General features: G+C 47.4%; 1 protein-coding gene across 3 annotated transcripts in view; it reads left to right on the forward strand.

Annotated features, from left to right (window-relative positions):
• Crtc3 (CREB regulated transcription coactivator 3) overlaps positions 1-20,949 on the forward strand; it is a 104,405-nt gene that overhangs the window by 56,889 nt on the left and 26,567 nt on the right. For all 3 annotated transcript variants that reach the window (XM_057756263.1, XM_057756262.1, XM_057756264.1), the window contains exons 3-6: positions 1,674-1,793; positions 11,334-11,395; positions 13,428-13,490; positions 15,693-15,793. In XM_057756263.1, the coding sequence (XP_057612246.1) occupies positions 1,674-1,793; positions 11,334-11,395; positions 13,428-13,490; positions 15,693-15,793 (346 nt within the window). The remainder of the gene's footprint in view (positions 1-1,673; positions 1,794-11,333; positions 11,396-13,427; positions 13,491-15,692; positions 15,794-20,949) is intronic.

The following is a 20,949-nucleotide window of genomic DNA, read 5'->3' on the forward strand; positions in this document are numbered from 1 at the left end:
ATGGGAGTCGTTTTTCTCTTTCCTTCGTGTGGTCCTGGGAGGATCAAACTCAGGCATAAGGCTTGCTGGCAAGTACAAATTTGTTGTTATTGTTTTGTTTTTCTTTTCTTTTTTTAAAATAATTTATTCATCTTTATTTTGTGTACATTGGTGTTTTGCCTGCATGTCTGTCTGTATGTATGTATGTATGACGGTGTTGTATCCCCTGCAACTGGAGCTACACACAGTTGTGAACTGCCATATGGGTGCTGGGAATTGAACCCAGGTCCTCCAGAAAAGCAACCAGTGCTCTTAACCTCTGAGCCATCTCTCTAGCTCCTGTTGTTTTGTTTTTCAAGCCAGGGCTCTGTGTAGTCCTGGCTGTTCTGGAACTCACAGAGATCCACCTGCCTCTACCTCCAAGCACTGGGATTAAAGGCGTGCGCCACCACCTCCCGTCCTCATTTCATATTCTTAACAAGCCTAACTGGAAACTGTCATTCCTACCTCACTGGTAAGGAAGCCAGAGTAACTTGTTAGCAAGTGGAAGATGTCGCGGTGTCTCCGGATCACAGTTTTTGAACTGCAGTGTAGATGGCTGGCTGTATGAGCGTTAGAAATGAAGTTCTGTGTGATTTTTGAATTAGTATAGCAAGGTTGTATATTATGAAATAACGTTAAGTACAAAAACTAGATCTCAAAAGTATATTGACTTTCAGCTAGGCGACAGTAGTGGCGCACGCCTTTAATCCCAGGAGGGAGGCAGATCTCTGTGAGTTTGAGGCCAGTTTGGTCTACAGAGTGAGTTCCAGGACAGGCTCCAAAGCTACACAGAGAAACCCTGTCTCAAAAACAGCAACAATAACAACAACAAAAAAATGTTACACAACAACGTAAAAGTTATACACAAGTAAGCTTGAAAAGCAAAGGAAAAGTTAAGTACTTTTTAGGGCAGCAGAGCTTAATTTTTATTTATTTGTTTGTTTGTTTGAGACAGGGTTTCACGCTGTAGCCTAGGTTGGCTTTGAACTTGTGATTCTTCTGCCTCTGCCCCCTCTAATTCTGGAGTTATAGGTGTATGCCACCCAGCTCAATATTGCATTTTTAAGTGTGTGTGTGTGCGCGTGCATGCCTGCATGTGTGTGTTTGTGTGCGTGCGTGCGTGCGTGCATGCGTGCGTGCATGCAGAGGCACTCGTACGTGCCCATGCATATGGGTGTGCATTCTGTGGAGCTTGTGTAGAGGCCAGAGGACAACCTGGCAGAAACAGTTCTTTCTTTTCACCTCTGTGGGGTCTGGGTTGAACCCAGGTTCAGGCTTGTGAGGCAGGCACCTTTACCCACTGAGCCGTCTTGCTGGCCCAGTAAAAACATTTTAAGATAGAATTGTAGCTCTCAGAAGGCAAGAAGAGACTGAGAGAGCTTGAAACCATAGTCCCCTGGTTCTCCCTTTCCTGTGACAATTTTTATGAATAATCTGTCTCGCTTCCACATTATCACATTAAAGACTATTTTTGAAATAGTCTGTGATTATGTAGAAACAGAGCCACGTGTGATATGTTATTTACCTTGACACAAAGCACCAGTGTGCAATAGTAAAATTAGAAACTCGGCTTTTCATCTTTATCAGTTGCTCTTGAGGGTGAGTGGCAATTTCATGGTTAGAGGCCAAACGTTCTTCCTTTCTCTCTGCAGCCGACATTTCATCCAGCTGATAACGTTCGTGGAACCCGCCACCACGGGCTGGTGGAGAGGCCAGCCCGGAACCGCTTCCACCCCCTTCACCGAAGGTCTGGGGAGAAGCCAGGGAGACAAATATCCTTTTTCACTGTCTGAGGAGAGTGTGAGTTCTGAAATGCCTGAGAAGCGAGCGCTCAGGATTTATCTTGCTGTAGCTCCATCTGATCTTCTGAGAGGAAGCAGTAAAAGTAACTGAGCTCAAAACTATCAACATTTCTGCAGCCAGATTGGGCAAGATCATGGTAGGTGTTGATGAAAACATCAGGAATGTTCTGTTGAATGAGACAGCAGAACATAAACTTGTAATCCAGGCATGCCAGGCGTCCTCAGCATTGTCTTCAGAAACCAGCAGAGTTAAGCTTGACTTGATGGAATCAACTTAGAGAGATTTAGTCTATCTAGCAAAAAAATGGGCAAATTGATGTTTGTATGATTGTTGACCCGATGACCTGCTTTTAGAATTTAAAGGAGAAATCTCATAAGATTGTCTGTTTATATAGTTTCAAACTCAGTAAATGATAAGTAAAATATAAACTTGGTATTTAGGAAAAAATTTTCTTTTAATTTATGTGCACTGGTGTTTTGCCTACATGTATGTCTGTATGAGAATATCAGATCCTGGAACTGGAGTTACAGTTGTGAGCCAGCTTGTGGGTGCTGAGAACTGAGCCTGGCTCCTCTGGAAGAGCAACCAGTCTCCTAACCACTGAGCCATCTCTCCAGCGGCATTTAGGAAAATTCTTTAACAGTGATGTGATACCAAACTCTGTTGCTAAGGAATAAAGAAAGAGGCCAGTGGATTCATCTGGCAGTTTGATTTAAGTGGTAGGTCTTAGGCATGGGACAGGCTGGGGTGGCATTGTGTGCCCCACGGTGCTGAAGGTTGGGGACAAACAGAGCTGAACTGGATGCTGCGAGAGAGGGAGAGACAGAGCATGCCAGGGTCTCTTCTCACTTGCTCTTCTCAGCACAGGCACAGGCTGAGGAAGGAGCAGATAGGCGTGGCGAATCTCCCTGCAGAGAGCTGATTCCTGGCAGTGATGGTAGAGTTGGCTTCACAAGCTTAGAAACCAGGAAGTGGGGGAGGGCACTTCTGTTTACTGAGCACCTACCCAGCCAGGCACTGTGCTGGGCAGTTTATATGTCATTTAGTCCCCAGAAGTCAATGGGTCATTGATTTTTTTCTTTTAACCCTCATTTTCCCACGAGAAAGCTAGATGTCAGAGTAACTTGCCTAGGATTTCACTGCTGTGACTCATATAGCCCAGGCTAGTCCACACGGTGGTGAGGAGAACCACGTGCTAGAGAAGACTCCTAGTCTATTGCAGGGACTCACAGAGGAAGTATCACCTTTTCTTGCCTTCAATGCCCCTTATGTTTTACTCCATTGAGAAGCAAGGGCAGTGGTCCTGGTGAGTCCTGAGTCCTCCCAGCTCCTCTCCAGACACACTGAATTTGATCCACAAGGTGCAGTGACTTCTAGTTTTGTCTAGTATACGGCTGCTGTCAGGGAAAATGAAAGTGACAGATGACCCTGAGAATTCCTTCCTGGAATGTGCGGAGGCTTCATGCGGAGTGCAGAAGGTAAAAGGGAGGCACAGTTTATCTAACTAGCACCTGTGAGTGTGGCGCGGCACACCAAGCAATTGTCCAAACTGCCTGGAATTCTCTAGGAAAAGGCCAGATGTTTCTGCCTGATTTAACAACACATGGGCGGGAGAGTATAGCTCAGGGGTAGAGTATTCGCCTAATATTCTCAAGGGTTAGGGTTCAAGAAAAGTTTTCTTCCTGCTACTGTGGCTCAGTGGCAGGGAACCTGGCTTATGTAAAGCAAGCCCTGGATTCAATTCTCAGCATGAAAGAGAGAGAGAGAGAGAGAGAGAGAGAGAGAGAGAGAGAGAGAGAGAGAGAGAGAGAGAGAGGGCAGAAGGCGGGAGGGGAGGAAGGAAAGAGGGGTAAAAAGAAGGAAAAGAGTGGGCAGTGGAAGAGATTGAGGACGAGGGTTAGGTCAGAAGTAGGGTGTGGTAGGTCCATGCATTAAACATATAGTCGTGGAGACCCTCCCCTGGCCCAGGCAGTGTCTTGAGCACTGAGGACCAAGTGATGAATGAGATATTCCTGTATTCTTGAGTTTTACAGTCTTCTGGGAGATGACAGACAGCTAAGCAACAAATAATAATTAAGGAAAGTAACTTCAGATAGTATCTTCATTACTTTTCTGTTGCTGTAATAAGACACCATGACTAAGGCAACTCATTAAAGAGTTTATTGGGGGCTTAGAGTTTCAGAGGGTTAGAGTCTGTGACCATCTTGGTGGGGAGCATGGCAGCAAGCAGGCTGGCAGGCACGGGCTGGAGCAGTAGCTGAGAGCTCACTGGAAATGTCTTTTGAAATCTCAAACCCCACCCCCAAAAACACCCCCAACAAGGCCCCAACTTCTAATCCTTTTCGAACAGTTCCACCACCCGGGGACCAAGGCGTCAAACGTAGGAGCTACGGAGGCCGTTGTTCAGACCACCGCAGATGGTAGTAGTTAGAGAGAGTAGTCATGCTCTGGCAAAGGGAGCGGACTGAAGACAGTTCCAGAGGGGCTGCCCTGCATGTCCAGGGAAGCTGTCTCTCTTCAGGGGATGCATCCCAGAGGGTGGCCTGACTCTGAGTCAGCAAAGCCAGCCATCTCTCAAGGGAAAGGAAAACCGAAGTGAATACACAGAGACTGTTGTTGAGCTGTTTCTAGCCCCTAATTTGGATTCTGGGCCTGGACATCTGATGTAGAGAAGCTCATTGGCCTAGGGGTATCCACCAATGGACTATTGCATCATGTTTGAGGCGTCAAAAAACTGCGAACATCAAGTGAGAAATAGGATGGATGATTTTACATCTCAGGTGGTAAACTTACTTGGAATTCAGAGGGAGACACCTGAGGCCTTCTTTGCTTTCCTGGCCAGCATTCTGTTGGCTGTGAAGTAACTCACTTTACCCTGTGCCTTTCATATTTGTCTATAATACCAGTCTAGTTTTTAAAAATTATCTTTTATGTATATGGATGTTTTGCCTGTGTGTATGTCTATGCACCACGTATGTGCCTGGTGCCTATAGAAGCCGGAAGAAGTGAGATTTCCTGGATGTGTAGTTGTAGGCGGTTGTGAGCCACCATGTCATTGCTCAAAACCAAACTCAGGTTCTCTGAAAGATCAGTCAGTGCTCTGAACCTCAGAGCCCTCTCTCTAGCCCCCAAGTTTTACCATTTTAAATGCCAGAAAATGGTTTGAATCTTTGTTGAAACAAACAGAAGAAAAAAAAAGATGTATTCAGAATTCTTTTATTATAGTTGTTTCTTAGCATGGGTATTGTTTTAGGGTGGGCAGTCTGCTAACAAGGGTTTGGTCCAGGGCTACAATGGCCACAGATAAAATGAGCATTGTTCAGCAAATACTCCAGCTTCCTCCCCGAGTGGGCAGCCACGGCCCATAGGGCTCAGGCCCAGGAACCTCCTTCTAGATTAGGCATGCATGGCTGCCACAAGGCCAGGACATCCCCACAGCGGGACTCTGTCAACCCCTGCCCCTGCAGGCAAAGGAGAGGCACCTGGAAGGCCGTTCTTCCCAGCCTGGAAAATACAGCTTTTGCAGCAGTCCATGCTTTAGCACTCCACCCACCCCCGGCTTCGCGGTGCTGGTAGACTCGCCCTATCCCAAACACCATTCTGCTGAGCTTCTGGACCGTTTTCTGATCTGTAGGGAAGATGTTAGAAAACCCCTTCTCAGAGAGGCGCATTGTTGTGGAAGGAAGAAAACGATATTTGGAAAGCTCCCCAGCAGAGCTGAGAACCTGGCCTGAGCAGACCTGAATCACATGCTTGAGAACCTGATCGGAACCACCCCTCTGCAGCATGCCTTGGCTTATCTAGTCACAACAGGATGGAAATTTTAGAACATGGGACATTATTCTTTGAGAGTCGTAGCCTGTCAAGTCTAAGAAACACTGTACCCCCACCCCACACCTGCTCTTGGAGTCTCATGGTACATAGTAGGGTTCTGAGACACTCTGGAGTTAATAAATGTCTATCTTTATGAATTTTCAAAACCTGGTGACCTCCAAAACCCAACCCTTCCCTAATAGTCCTGTCAGAAGGCAGAGAGACACCAGTCCTTCGAGTTCTAAGGTAGAGCAATCCTAACCTAACCCTCACATAACAGTCCTGTCAGAAGGCAGAGAGACAGACACTGGTCCTTCGAGTTCTAAGGTAGAGCAATCCTAACTTCATAGTGTCGCTTACGGCCTGCTTCCCTCTCACGTGTGCAGAGACTTAGAAAGATCTCATACATGTCTTTTCAAATTTGACTTGAAGGCTAGCAGGGTGGTTCAGCAGCTAAAGAGGCTTGACATACATACTTAGCAACCTGAGTTCCACCCCCAGAGCCCATGCAAAGATGGATAGAGAGAATTTACTCCATTTAGTTGACCAGTGTGCCTTGGCTTCGGTGCCTCCGTCATGCACATACACATATGGACTAATAAGTTAAAATTTTTTCTACCTGATGTTTTCTTTTTATTGGGGCATGTTTGGGCTGAACATGGCGTGTTACAAATGCAGTTCCAGTGCCAGGAAGCTGAGGTAGGAGGATGATCGCAGCTCAAGGTCAGCCTGGCCATACAGTGAACTCAGGGCCAATCTGAATAGCCTGGCTCTACAGTGAACTCAGGGCCAGTCTGAATAGCCTGGCTCTACAGTGAACTCAGGGCCAATCTGAATAGCCTGGCTCTACAGTGGACTCAGGGCCAGTCTGAATGAGACCTTGTCTTAGGAAGGGAGGACAGAGAAAGAAAAGGAAACAAATCAGGGGATGGGAAAAAGAACAGCGATAAAGATACAGCCTAGACGACGGGAAGGACCCAAACAGTGTCCCTCTTAGACAGAGAACCCCGGCTTCTCTACTGTCCACGCTAAGCCCCATCCTTGCTGAGCTCAGAGTCGTACCAGCACCTCCCTCCCTGAGTCCCTGCATTCAGCAGGGGGAAACTGAGCCCAATCCATCCACAGGGGCCGTGCATCTTGGATTTTAATTGTCTACTGAGCAGGATGAGATAGAAAGAAAGGAGAGAGTCCCATCTTCTAGCTTCTAGGATGAGATAGAAGGAAAGGAGAGAGTCCCATCTTCTAGCTTCTTTTACCTCAGCCTAGTTACCTGAAGGCCGGCCAGGGCTTCCTGCATTGTCGTGTTCTAAGTGCTTATTAGGCAGCTAAAATGCAAGCTCACTGTGCCCCAGCACGGAGGCCCTGTGTTATTACCCTGCACACTCTACCTGTGTGCAGTGCTTTGTGCCCCAGCACGGAGGCCCTGTGTTATTACCCTACACACTCTACCTGTGTGCAGTGCTTTGTGATGGGACTTGATTTGTTTTGAGACAGGATCTCCCTCTGTATCCCTGGCTGTCCTGGAACTCACAGAGATCTGCTTGCCTCTGCCTCGCCTCCCAAGTGCGGGAGACTAAAGGACACCACGCCCAACCGGGACTTAATGGTTTTAAGGGTGGCAATGTACTTGAAAACCATGCTAGACATCTGCTTTATGAACTGAATTTCTGTAAGCAGAGGCTCATCAAGTCTTTGAGAAGAAAGAAAGGCAGATGAGCACAGGCTGTGGAACTCAGAGTCTCCTCCTTACAGGCTTCGCCAGCTCAGACACTGATAGACTCAGGTTTTCTCTCTTTCAGGGATCTACCCTGAACTTGACAGACAGTGAGCCCAGGCAGGTTGAAGAAAGGCGTCTCTGGAATATGCCTCTGTCTCATTGTGTTGGCTCAGAGTCAGACTAAGAAATAAGATAGTGAGAAAACAAAGAAAACAGGTTTCTGGAGGACAAACCTAGCAGTCATGGTGCTTTTCTTGGCCAAGGAAATCCTTAAGCTCCCATTAACAGCCACATCTCTGTAACTGCCTGTTTTGTATTCACTTTAGATGTCCAGCCTGTATCATTTCAGGGCTCCACTCCATTAAGACCCCCATTTCCTCCTGAGCCCAACAGGTGGTGCTTTGCTTTACTCTAGGCTCCATCTTCTTCCAAGAACACCCCAAGTACATGTTTCCCCTTTTCTGGGGCCCATGGTGCCAGTTCACAACTTCCCAAGAGGCAGTATGGCTTGGTGCAGTCTGAAGCTTTGTAGTCAGTGAGTGGTAGGTTTGACCCCACAGCCTGCCACGCCAGCTGTGGGATTATGGATCTCTCGGCTCGTCTAGGACTGAGCCTCTGACTCTTTGTCTGTAAAATGGTAATCATGTCATCTGCCTCCTAAGGTTATAGGGGAGCTGCTGGGCGGTGATAGTGCATGCCTTTAATCCCAGTACTTGGGAGGCAGAGGATGGATCTCTGAGTTTGAGGTTAGCCTGATCTATAGAGCAAATTCCAGGAAAGCTAGGACTACACAGAGAACCTTCCTTCCTCCTCTCCCTCCCTCTCTTCCTCCCCCCCCCCCACACACAAGGACTACAGAGGAGCATGAACTTACTTGACACAAACCTGGAACACAGTAGGTGCTTATTACTTCCATTTTCCTATTTCTGGTATCATAATGTATACCTTGTATATATTCTATACTATTTCTCCCTCAAATATAAGAAATAAAGATTTGGAATCAAAAGCAGTATTGGTGTGCATTTGATACAATCAGTGACATAAGAGACAAAAAGTGGGTTTGGTGATGGTGGTGAGATGTGAACCAGGTCTGTGAGGAGGCTGTATCACCAGAGGCCAGGAGAGGGACCTGGCCTAGCAGAGGCCGAGGCAGAAGAGTAAACTTGTGGTAGTGGAGGCGAGAGAAGCCCAGGGCCCTGCAGCCACACTGTGGGTCACACAGTTAGCTGTGACATCACAGCTAGAGCACCCTCCAGCAAGAGTCAGTGGTGAGCGGAGGTTTGTGAGGATTTCTTTTCAGTAGTTTTAATTATATGGGGGAGGGGGGCATAAGTACAGAGTCCTGAGGAGGCCGGAGACATTGGAGCCCTTGGGTCTGGAAGTACAGGTAGTTGTGAGCTGCCCATGCTTAGCTCTTTAGCCATTTCTCCAACCCCCTTTTTAAATTCTTTCTTTCTTTCTTTCTTTCTTTCTTTCTTTCTTTCTTTCTTTCTTTCTTTCTTTCTTTCTTTCTTTTTTGACAAGGTCTCACTGTGTAGCCCTGACTGGCCTGAAAATTACTATACTGTGAACTCCAAGCTAGTCTTTTCTTTCTTTCCTTTTGATTTTTTGAGACAGGTTTTCTCTGTGTAACAGCCCTGGCAGTCATGGAACTAGCTCTTGGAGACCAGGCTGGCCTCGAACTCACAGAAATCTGTCTGCTTTCCCGAGTGCTGGGATTAAAGACATGTGCCACCACCGCCCAGCCCTCACCAGGCTAGTCTTGAACTCACAAGACTGCCTCTGCTTCCCAGAGTGCATGTGCTACCACACCCAGCGCTTTCATTTTTTTAAGTAGGAGAATAATATTATTTAAAATATCTGAGTGCAATTCACAAATCAACACTAACGGCCCTGCTATACTCAGTGTGTATAGTAAATACTCCATTTGTCTTTCCGAGTCTTTGGAATGGGTCTTTAGATGTGCTAGACCCAATAAGCAACACAGAACCTAGAAAACAACAGCTTTTATACCTGGAATTTACATCCACTTCAAGTCCAATATAGTTCTCTTTTGATTTAGAAATAGCAAGAACTCACCTTAATTTGGAAAAGAATTTTTTAAGATAGGTACATATACATATATATATATACATATATGCATACACACACACACACACATATACACATATAATCTCAGCCCTCATGAGGCTGAAATGGAAGGATTGCTTTGAATCTGAGGCTAGCCTGGGCTACATGATATGTTCCAGGCCAGCCTAGGCTACTTAGTAAGAGCTTGCCTCAAAAACAAACAGAAGGAGAGAGAGCAGGAGCAAGGAACTCAGGACCGCGAGGGGTGCACCCACACACTGAGACAATGGGGATGTTCTATCGGGAACTCACCAAGGCCAGTTGGCCTGGGTCTGAAAAAGCATGGGATAAAACCGGACTCGCTGAACATAGCAGACAATGAGGACTACTGAGAACTCAAGGACAATGGCAATGGGTTTTTGATCCTACTGCACATACTGGCTTTGTGGGAGCCTAGGCAGTTTGGATGCTCAGCTTACTAGACCTGGATGGAGGTGGGTGGTCCTTGGACTTCCCACAGGGCAGGGAACCCTGATTGCTCTTAGGGCTGATGAGGGAGGGGAACTTGATTGGGGGAGGGGGAGGGAAATGGGAGGCGGTGGTGGGGAGGAGGCAGAAATCTTTAATAAATAAATAAATAAATTTTAAAAAAATAAAAAAACAAACAAAGCCTCCCAAAAACAAACTCAAAAAGGAAGTTTACCCCCCAGCACTGGGGATTGAGCCCAGGGGCTCATGCATGCCAGACAAGGGCTCTCCCACCAAGCTATCTCCCCATGACTTCTTGTTCTTACTTTGTTTGAGAGAGGGTCTCACTAAGTTGCCAACTCTGATCTCAGACTTGGTGGCCTACCCCAGCCTCCTGAGGAAAAAGGAAGTATATTGACTTCTGTGACTGGAAACCCAAGGGGTATGGCCAGGAAGCCATATGATATCATTAAGACTAGCCCTGTGGTGTTGACTTCTTGCATAGACAAGCATTCTGGACTCAAATGCCTCATTCCCACCTGGAAGTACTCTCCTTGGTCCTGTTTTTGTCCCTGGCCTCTCCGAGAACCAATTACTCTCTGCAGAATGAGAAACCTTGACAAAAACTAGCTGGTCCTGAGTCCATCCACCCAGAGAAAGGGAGGCCTGCATAGGGTGACCTTACAAGTGTTTGTCATGCAAATAGTGGAAACAAACATTGGGCAGGACACACACACACACACACACACACACATGACGGGGTGGGGAGAGTAGGCTCAGTGGGCAGAGAACTCAACCATGCAAACTTGAGGACCCGAGTTTGATCCCCAGAACCCATGTGAAAAAGCAGGACATGGCGGCACCCATTTATAATCAGAGCGCTGGGCAGGCAGAGACAGGCAGATCCCTGGAGCTGACTGGCCGGTTGGTGAGCTACAAGCCAAGGAGATGCTGTCTCAGCAAACAGGGAGCAGGGCATGATGGTGCAAGCCTTTTATCTCAGCTCTGGGAGGCAGAGGCAGCACTGCACAGCCAGCTTGGTCTACATAGAGAATTCCAGAACAGCCAGCACTAGATAGGGAGACCCTGTCATACACACACACACACACACACACACACACACACACACACACACGCACGCACGCGCGATGAAACGACAGCAACAACAAACCAAGGCCGATGGCTTCGGAGGGTGGCTTCTGACCTCCGCACACATCTGCACAGTTCACTCAGAACACATATGCACTTACACGACACAGAAACAGCCCACACGAGCCCGGTGAGGACACGGTGAGAGAACAGATCACAGAACTGGTGAGAATGTGGAGGGGCGTGCCCCATTAAGTGTGGGGGGCAACTCAGCGGCCAAACCTCCAGTTTCAGTTTCTTAATTCTGCTTCAATTCCCCATAAATTTTGTTTTCCTTTATTAAAAATTCTACTTTGATGGGAATACTTTCGCAGCCAGTTATCCTTCGCAGGCCCTGGATGAGAGCTGGCCAAGGTAAGAGAGCTGAATAGAAGTGATGTGTTGTGTTTTGTTTTATAGGAGTATTTTAACAGATAGGAAAGAACCTCTTTTTAAGGTGGTTTAACCATCTTGAATGTTGTTTTAGACTTGTTTATATATTATTTAAGTTTCTGGCTTTTTTTTTTTTAATTTGAGTCAGGGTCTCTTGTAGCTCAGGCTAGCCTCAAACTTGTGATATAGTCAAGGAGGGCCTTGAACTCCTGACCTCCTGCCTCTGCCTTTCCAATGATGGAATCAGAGACAAATTCCACCATGATATTTTTTGGAGGGGGGAAGGGTGGGAAGACAGCATCTCTCTATGTAGTCCAGGCTATTCTGGAGCTCGCTATGTAGACCAGGCTAGCCTTGAATTCACAGCAATACTCCTGCTTGTGCCCCAAGTGCCTGGCCTAGCTAGAAATTTTAACATCACATTTTGTTTTATCTTGTTTAAGTCTTGAGCTGGGCATGGTGGTACATGCCTTCAATACCAGCACTTAGGTGTCTGCAGAATCACAAGTTTGAGGCTAGTCTAAGTGACACAGTGAACTCCAGGGAGCCCAGGCGATGAAATGAGTCCCTATCTCAGATGACAACAACATTAAAAAGCCTTTCCGTATGTAATTCTGAGCTTGTAAGGAAATATAGAATAAAAATTACTTAAGCAAATCTAGATTCAAATAGAAATACACTGGGAAAACATTTACCAACAAAATGTCTGATTTGGTAGTCTTATGATAGACATGAAAAAATAAATTCCTTCTCTGGCATTTCTTAGTCAGTTACTGAAGGGGATAAAAGACTCCTAAATTGAAAATGTATTTGGTCTAGCGTCTGTGAATATGTTTTGTATCTGGTATAATGGTGATCCATTAGACATTCACAGAAAGAGAACTGACTGCCTCTGTTTTGTGTGAGGCATTAGTTCACATCTCCACATCAGATTTAAGAGATTCCTAAAATGTATGTATCACCAGGAGTGATGGCCCACAGCTGTAATCCCAGAACTTGGGTAGCTGAAACAGGAGGATTGCTGTATATTCAAGGTCAGCCTCAGATACAGAGTGAGACCCTGTCCCAGAAAACAAGATGCCGGGCGGTGGTGGCACGCACCGTTAACCCCAGCACTCGGGAGGCAGAGACAGGCAGGATCTCTGTGAGTTCGAGGTCAGCCTGGTCTACAAATTGAGTTCCAGGACTGACTCCATAGCTACTGAGAAACCTTGTCTCAAAAAACCAGAAAAAGGAAGGAAGGAAGGAAGGAAGGAAGGAAGGAAGGAAGGAAGGAAGGAAGAATTTTTTTTTTTAAAAAAAAGAGAAGACATTTTAAAAAGAGAGAATTCTCTAAATGTCAACTCTCAATCTTTCCCTCATCAACTCTTTGGGCGAATGCTGACTGAGCCCTTATCATGGGTCTGAGAAAGGTCAAGATGGAGCAGCACTGGCCCCACCTCCTCAGGTCTCAGCCTCCTCAGGAGTCCTGAGATTCACATTTGTAATTGTACTTTAAATGAGAAGGGGCAGATCTCCAGATGGATGCGCTTCAGCCCCGTATCCCTGGGTGTCTTTTGCTCCTCAGAGCCCTGGGCTTGGTCAGGTGACTGTCTTCATAGGATGGCTGGCAAGTATGTTGCACTCATGGCCTTCCATGAGAGAGCAAATAATCATATCCAGGATGGCCAAAGCAGCCCTGCACACACACTCAAGGTGCACGATGAGGGGAAACTTGGTGTTCTGGAATAAGACTGTCCCTTAGAGAGGGAGGGTCACTCTTCCTTTGACCGGTTCCACCCAGCGTCCAAGTGTGCCCATGCTATGGATTCATGGTAGTTGTCTTGGAAGACAGAACTGCCACTCAGAGAGGCCACTCAGTCCGGCCTCCTCTCCAGTGCTGAGCAGAGCGAGGCCTGAGGGTTTTAGATAACCCAGGGCCCAGATGGCGAGGTTAGAAGAGCCAGCTACCAAACACTCTTTGGTCCCATAGCTTAACCTTCTTCCCTTTTTAATGTCGTTCTGGTTTCTAAAGGCAGCAGCCTCCTTGGAAAGAAGAAAAACATCCTGGATTCAGGCTGACGTCTGCACTTAACAGGTATGTGGGCTGTTTCGTAGTAGAAGTACATTTTCAAGGAGACAACGGGTTTGGCTAGGTAGCTCTACGTGTTATCTTGCTGCCCAGTTTGTTTGTATCAGTTGTGTTTATACGAAGTGGTAAAAAATAAAACAGAATACTGTTGAGTGTGTAGGAGATGTGCGTTAAGAACATGGAGTCTGAGGGGACCGCCAAGGTTTGCCTCTGACCACGTGATCCCAGACAGAGTACCTTCTGTCTGTCTGCACATATGAACACGGAGGTAGTAATTGTTCCCAGGAGGGGATTGGCTGGAAGGATTAAATAAGACGCCACTTGGAGGCACAGTACAATATATGTCTACTATTCTCCAGGTTACTTTAGGCCATACTTCAGTCACTTTTCAATCCTGATGCCACAAGAATGACTGTCCTTTTCTGCTTTAAGAGGATAAATGACTTCCCCCAGAAACATTTAGCTAATATGCAGAGGGGACTGGAATTTGAAAAACAACCAAAAGCTTGAATTGGACATGGTGGCTCAGGCTGTAATTCCAGTACTCCGGAAGCTGAGAGGCAGGAGACAGCTAGTTAAAAACCGTGAGCTATGGAGCCGAATCTTAAATATTAATTTGAAAATGAAAACTCTCAGTGGTGTGAAGTTTTCAGTATATGCAGGAGAGATAAAGTGGTAAACAGCCTGTGCCCACTCGAAGTGTTTCTGTCTTGGTCAGCATTCTGCCAGTCTCATTTCTTCTCTCCCTCCTTCCTGTGTCATCCCTCTGACCAGCTGTGAATGCCCCTCCAGCTGTAGATATCCCACCAGCTGTGAATGTCCCACCAGCTGTAGATACCCCACCAGCTGTGAATGCCCCTCCAGCTGTAGATATCCCACCAGCTGTGAATGCCCTACCAGTTGAAGGCCACGGAGAGTCTTAAAGCTCATAACTGCAGAGGGATTAGCAACAGTAACAATAATTTCCACTCCGTAGTCCAATGGCAGTGGACAGTCCCATTTCCCCATCCTTCCTCTGTTTGACTGATGTTTTCTGGGTTTCTGTGACTCTGCCGGAGCCAGGAGCCCTCAGGGCACACACTGTTCCCGCAGCATCCCAAGAGTCCTTCCCTTGTCGCCTCTTCCCTCCCCTGAAACCACGTGGCTCCAGTCACATGAAGCTGTTGCCTGGAGCAGAGCATGAAGAAGCATTTTAGGCTAACTTGAAGTTGCTCATGTGCCCCCTGTATGACAGACAGTTTGACCTTTGGATGGGATAAATAAATAGTTGTCGTCTTTTGGAGCTGAAGTTGTGCATACACTAGAACTATCTGAGAGCGTTTCAAATACTTGCTGTTGATCAACAGTTCCCACACATTTGCCTAGGCCTATTTTACACTGGAAACAACAGCACGCACGCGCGCGCACACACACACACACACACACATACACACACACACAGAAAGAATATTTCTCTATGTGAGCGTACCCATCGATACTCAGCTGCCGCCAATAGAAATGTAGCAGAGATGTGAAATGTACCCATTGGTGCATTTCAGCATAGCAACAATAAACTTATTACATGCCAACAGAAATAATACCTTCTTAAAAAGACACACAGTAGCCTTCCTAAAACAAACAGAGTGTACAGACTAGTTGCATTGTTGTACCTCCTGCAGCCATAGTCAGTGCCTGTGCTGTCTGTTGTGATGTATGCACAACTGCTGGGGAGCCCTGCTGTGCCCTCGGAGGTGAGAATGAAGAGGGGATGGTGCCGGCGTTCTGACCTTGTATTCTCCCGGAAAGGGCTTAAGAACCACTGTTGCGGGTGCTTTTCCACATGGGCTCAGGAATTCTCAAGAAACCTAGTGCAACCCTGGGTCAGAAGGGCCCCAGACCCTCTTCTGAGATGCAGAGGGAAAAGGACGGCCTTAGGGAAGCTGTGAAGCTGAGGCCAACCTTGCTGAAATAGTCCCTGTGCCATTCGCCTCATAGTGTAAGGCCTTCCGAGCCCAGATTGAACTCTCTTTGAACATATGGTGGTCCTCAGGTGCCTTCGTGGTATGAAGGACTGCAGGTAGGTCCTGAGCCTTCATTGTGTGGATGTTTGTAAAGTTGGTTGTTCTCATCTTCTCTCCTGTTGGTAATATTTAGAAAAAAATCAAAAACAGCTGCATTTCACTGAGGAAAAAAATGGATTTTCAGCCAGACTCTCTCCTCCCTCCTCAGGACCAATTCTGATTCTGCTCTTCATACGAGTGCTCTGAGCACCAAGCCCCAGGACCCCTATGGAGGAGGCGGCCAGTCACCCTGGCCTGCCCCATACATGGGTAAGACACATAGGCCCCTGCTACTGGCATCTGTGCTTTCTCCTGCACTGTAGAAACTGAGAGAGAAAAGCGTCCGTGGTGCATGCTCTTCTCCAGTCTGGTGGTCTTCAGAGAAAAGCTCCCAGCAGGGGAAGTGTGTGTGTTCATGGGACAGTTAGACTGCCTCCCTTCCTTCCTTCGCCCATGGCTCCTGCTTCCCTGTTGGCATCTCTTGGCTCTGAAGCCCCTTTTCTAGACACCCATCACCCTCTACACAGGCTTCTGCTGCGGCATCCTTGCTGGTCTTTGTCCCAGCTTTTATACCTTTGTGGTGATTTTGTTGGGTTTTCCAAGGCCTTTTTTTGTCACTGATATGACCAGGGTGGAGGAAGTGGCTTCACTTTGAGGATCCATGGACCCTGTAGGGTTGAACCTCGGGATGGAGGCAAACCCTCCAGCAGAACTGGCACAGACAGTCCCCGTGGGAGGAGTAATCACGACCAGGGCGGAGTAGAGCCAAGGAGAAGACCTTTCCACGTTAAGGCTTGTCCCAGAGAACAGGCGAGAGAGGGGAGCAGAATGGAAGCTGAGTGTCGTCATTTGCTCCTTGGTCTCCATTTCTGCTCAGAACCCTGGTTTTCTCCCTGTGGGCCAGAGGCAGTCTGAAAGAGAAAGTCCAGGAACCGGGACAGGCAGACTCGTGCTACTTTGTGCCTCTGCTTCCACTGTTACCCCTGTCTGCTCTCATGCTCTCTCTCAGAAACCACCAACGCACTTCCGTTCAAGGCCTTTTTGCTGGAGTTACATGAGCATACCCCCCTCCTGTTCCCCAGCCCGCTCCTCACATGTGAACTTGCTGGGGTTCTCCTGCTGTCTCCCCTCATCCCCGTGTCTTCCTCTCCTACCCAGCCACCACCTCCTCCGCCGTGTCTGCCCTTCCTCCCTCTGCTGGTCCCGAGCTACCTGTGCCCTCCTACGTGCAGGTTCTGTGATCTGACTACCGCTTCTTCATGTAGACTGCTCCTCTCCCCCTGCTTAGGGTAAAGTTCCTGAAGGCACTGTCTTAAAAGTCCTGTCCTAGCCAACACCCGACACAGTGTTCAGTACAGAGACACATTTACTGCTGGAGAAGTATGAAGAACTCTCACTGTTCTGAGCACTCCCTAAAACTGATAGGACCAGGTGCACACATCTAACCCGAAGTGGGGATGCTTCATTCAGATACTTCCCAAGTATGTCTTTCTGGGCCTTCTAATCTAGAAAGAACACAGGCTTGAATCGTCTGCTCCATATACAGATTGACTTTGAGTGTAAGGACTGGCCTAGATACTGCCTTTTCCGGTTTCCTTTGCAGTTTGGGTTTATTTAAAGCCTAAAATGTCTGTTCCGTCCGAGGAGAGCCATTCATGGTCTCACTTCCTTGCATATAATAGGGTAGGATTTGATAGTAATTGTTACTATATTTGCTCCCTTGGTGCAATTCATTTGCTGAAATGACTCTTCGTAAAGCCTGAGAGCTTTGGAATTGGCCGGGGACATCTGCTGTATTTCCATACATGGGAATATGAGAGGGAAGTTGGCCGGGAAGTCGGAATTAGATGTGGGTCACTGAACAGTGCTTAGAGAAGTGGGTGTGGGGGAAGCTAGAGGACAGTAACCTTTAGGATAGGTAGAAATGGATGTGTATAAACAAAACCTTAAAAAGCAGAGACTAACCAGTGGGGTGCCTGTCCACACAGCAAGGTGTCTGTCACCCTGATGGGTGCCAGCTAACCTAGTGTCATCTTCCCTGAAGCCTGTGTTCCTGCCTTGGTGTTACCCACTGAGGTTACCCTGTTCTAGAGGGGACTGAAGGCCTAGAGAGGACAAGGGAACCATTGCTAATTTAAGGAGAATTTGAGCTTCCATGTAAAGAGAAAGAAAATAACTAAGGGAATCGAGCTGAATGTTTGCTTTAAGAGTAAGGTCGTCTCTAAGAGAAGAGGGACTGCCAGCAGGTGCGCAGCTCACGATGGGAGGTGGGTGACAGACACTGATCCCTGAGCGACAAGAAGGGGAGAAGGAGTGGGTCCTGGGCAGGGCTCCTGGGTGGCCTCAGGAACTTGGTGGTCTCTCCTTTTCAACTGTTAGAAATCATGGGGCCCCAGTGTCTGCCAACTGCAGAAGCTGAGCCAAGCCCCAGCATGGCTGTCTGCACTGTGTGCCTGCCTCTGCAATATCGCAGGCCTCAGAAAGACGTCCAAATATGGATGTGTTTACATGGGAAAGCCAGTGTGTTTAAAATATTATTCAAGTCTCCAAGGATGAGAATTATTTCTAGAGAATTATATTTGTTGGTGGGAGCTATTTTAAATGGTTTTATGTATTTTCCCCATGTAATTCATTAAAGTTTTTCATTTTCTTTCCTTTTGGATTTTAAAAATACCAACTAGCTTCACAAAAAAAGTATTTCTTTTTATAGGACCCACCAAATAAAGTAAGGATTTTAAAAGTGATGGGAAAATATAACCAATGTCCAGAACTAGATTCTGTAGTCGGAACAATAACAGCGACCCTTTCCTGGGGACCTCTGCTAAGCATCGTGATGGAAGTCCACCGTCGTCACTGTCGTCGTGGTTGGGAGCAGAAGATGAGGGAGTGCCCGCTCATAGTTTAGCTACATGAAGAATATGACCCATTTGCTAGCTCAGATTATATTCCCAGGAAGCAAAGCTGTTAGCCTGATATATAATGGTTGTTGAGTTACATGACAACTCGACATAAATGTTATGAAGTTGTGAATGACAGAAACAAACTTTCTTATAGCCAAACAGGGTTTCATCATTTCCCTCTTCTTGTCTAATTACCCGTTTCCCTGGTAACGTGCAGTGAGTGTCATTACTGTTCCGTGTAGATGTGTGGATGGAGCAGCACAGTGACTCTCTGTGACACTTGCCCTGTCCTGGCTTTATCTTCAAATTGTCCTCCTTCATCATAGCATGTAGAAGGAGCTAGAGTGGCCCCTGCTCTTCAGGGAGCAGGCTAGGAGCTAAGGGCAAAGCGTGCAGACTGTAGCTACAAGCCACCATCTCTGAGGACTGTAGTCCCTTAGGTCTCCTCTGAGGTCTAGAGATGTGATCTGTTTCTCAATGACCCTTCAACCAGCAATAAGCCCTGACTCGCAGTGTGCAGAGACGGTTAAGACTTTAACCATCAGAGTAACCATCAGAGAGCTAAGCCTGTTAACGCACGACACTTGTCTGCCTGACACAGCCGGGGAAACGCTCAGCAGAGCAAATACTCCCATGCAGATATGAGAACCTATGCTTGGATCCCCAGAATCCATCTAAAAGCCAGATGTTGCTGTGTGCACATGTATCTGAGTACTTCTATGGGAAGGAGAGAGGTGGAGACAGGAGAATGCCCACAAGTCCATGGGTCGGATAGCCTTGAGTATGCAGCAGCCAGTGAGAAGAGACTCCGGCTCAATTAAGGTTGAAGTTGAGGACCAACACCCAAGGATGTCTGCTGACCTCTGCCTGCACACACGGCTCATGTGTGCCCGTATGCGTGTGCGCGCACACACACATACACTCAGAGGGAGAGACAGACAGAGAGAGAATAAAATATAAAACAAAACAAAAACAAAAGTGTCATCAGGATGGCAGGGAGGCCCAGATAGGGAGGCTGAAATTCTAGAAACTTCTCAGAGGATTCACAGCGTCTACACCTTGTATTTCTACTGCACATGAAGACTGTGAGGCATTGTGTAGGCTTGCCAGACATGGGCTCAGCTGCTCTTAGATAGGTCAACCCTCTGAGGCTCCGAGGCTGTGGGTTTCCCACAGCACAGATGCGACCTCGGTCATTGCCTGTGGGACTCTTTTTCTAGATACCCAGTCACAGTTCCCTGCTTTTTGTCTTTAACCCCTGTGTTAAAGTCATGCCCTTTGGTATATTGTGTTTGCACGTTCGTATGTGACTGTTGCCGTGGTAATAGTAGTAGCAGCAATAGAAATCCACATTGGGCTATTTTGTTATATGTTAATTTTGAATAAATTGTCAGTCACAGCTGCCCCGTCTTCTGGTCTTCAGTGGAACACCTGAGAGTGATATTAAATTGTTCTTATTCCCTGGCCTTTCACCCACACGATAGACCAGCTCTGCCCTTGTGTTTTCAGTCTTCACTGCCTGCCACCCACCCAGCTTCACAACTCAGTGTTCAGTCTGCTGGCTTTCCAGCCTGGTGCCCGGCCATGAGGCTGTCCAAAAGCTTCTCATGTTCTGCCACGAAGAACAGTCTCTCCAGCTTATTATTAACCCAGACCTCTGTTCTCCGCTTCATCCCAATTCCAGCCCGCGTGTCTCCCATTCTCCCAGACCTCACCATCCCCTGCCCTTGCTGTGTCTTCGTCTTCCCCTCCCCTTTTCCTTAATCCTCCCCACTCTTGCTCGTTCCACCGAGGCAGCCCATTAGCCTTACTTCCACTCACCCGAATCCCTCCGGGCACAGCACACTGGCTCTGAAGGTGACAAGCCCGGAGTTCTAGTCCCAGAACCGGCAGTGTGATCTTGGCCGTGGCGATAGATCGATCATGTCTCATACAGTTGCTCCAAGGATGAGATGAGATCGTGTGTGAGGTGCCCGGCACGCAGCAAGTGTTATCCTCTCCCTCCCTGTTCTTACTGCCTACCTAGGGATGAAGCCTGCCTCCTGCACCGCACAAGCAGGGTGCCACACAGGGAATCTGCTCACCTCTGAAGTTCACGTGGTACCCTCAGTTAGCTCTTTGTGTTGTAGGAACTGGTTAACCTTAGTAACTAAACAGAGTGTCTTGATGAAGAAGTTCCTCAATGTACCATAAGAGACCATTTCATAAAATGCAATTTATCATTTTGAATAGGATAGTTACATTTTGGTGGTCATAACAGTCAAGTTCCCTATCCTTTCTCAAAAAGCTACAATGTAAATGAGCCACTCGCGGGCCCCCCCCCCCCTCGCTGTCAGTGCTGACTCTGGAGCGTTGCCTCTGTCCCTCTGTACTGCGTTCTCCGGTGCCTCCTGTCCAGCTCTGCACCTTGTCCAGTTCGCTTTGCTTCCTTGGTTTTTGTCATCTTTTCCTTTGTTTGTGTGTGGTGCTGGCCTCAGATCCATGGCCTCAGCATGCTGGGCAAGCACTCTGCTGTTGAGAAACATG

Source organism: Chionomys nivalis, chromosome 23 (assembly GCF_950005125.1).
Source record: "Chionomys nivalis chromosome 23, mChiNiv1.1, whole genome shotgun sequence".
Classification (NCBI taxonomy): Eukaryota; Metazoa; Chordata; class Mammalia; order Rodentia; family Cricetidae; genus Chionomys; species Chionomys nivalis.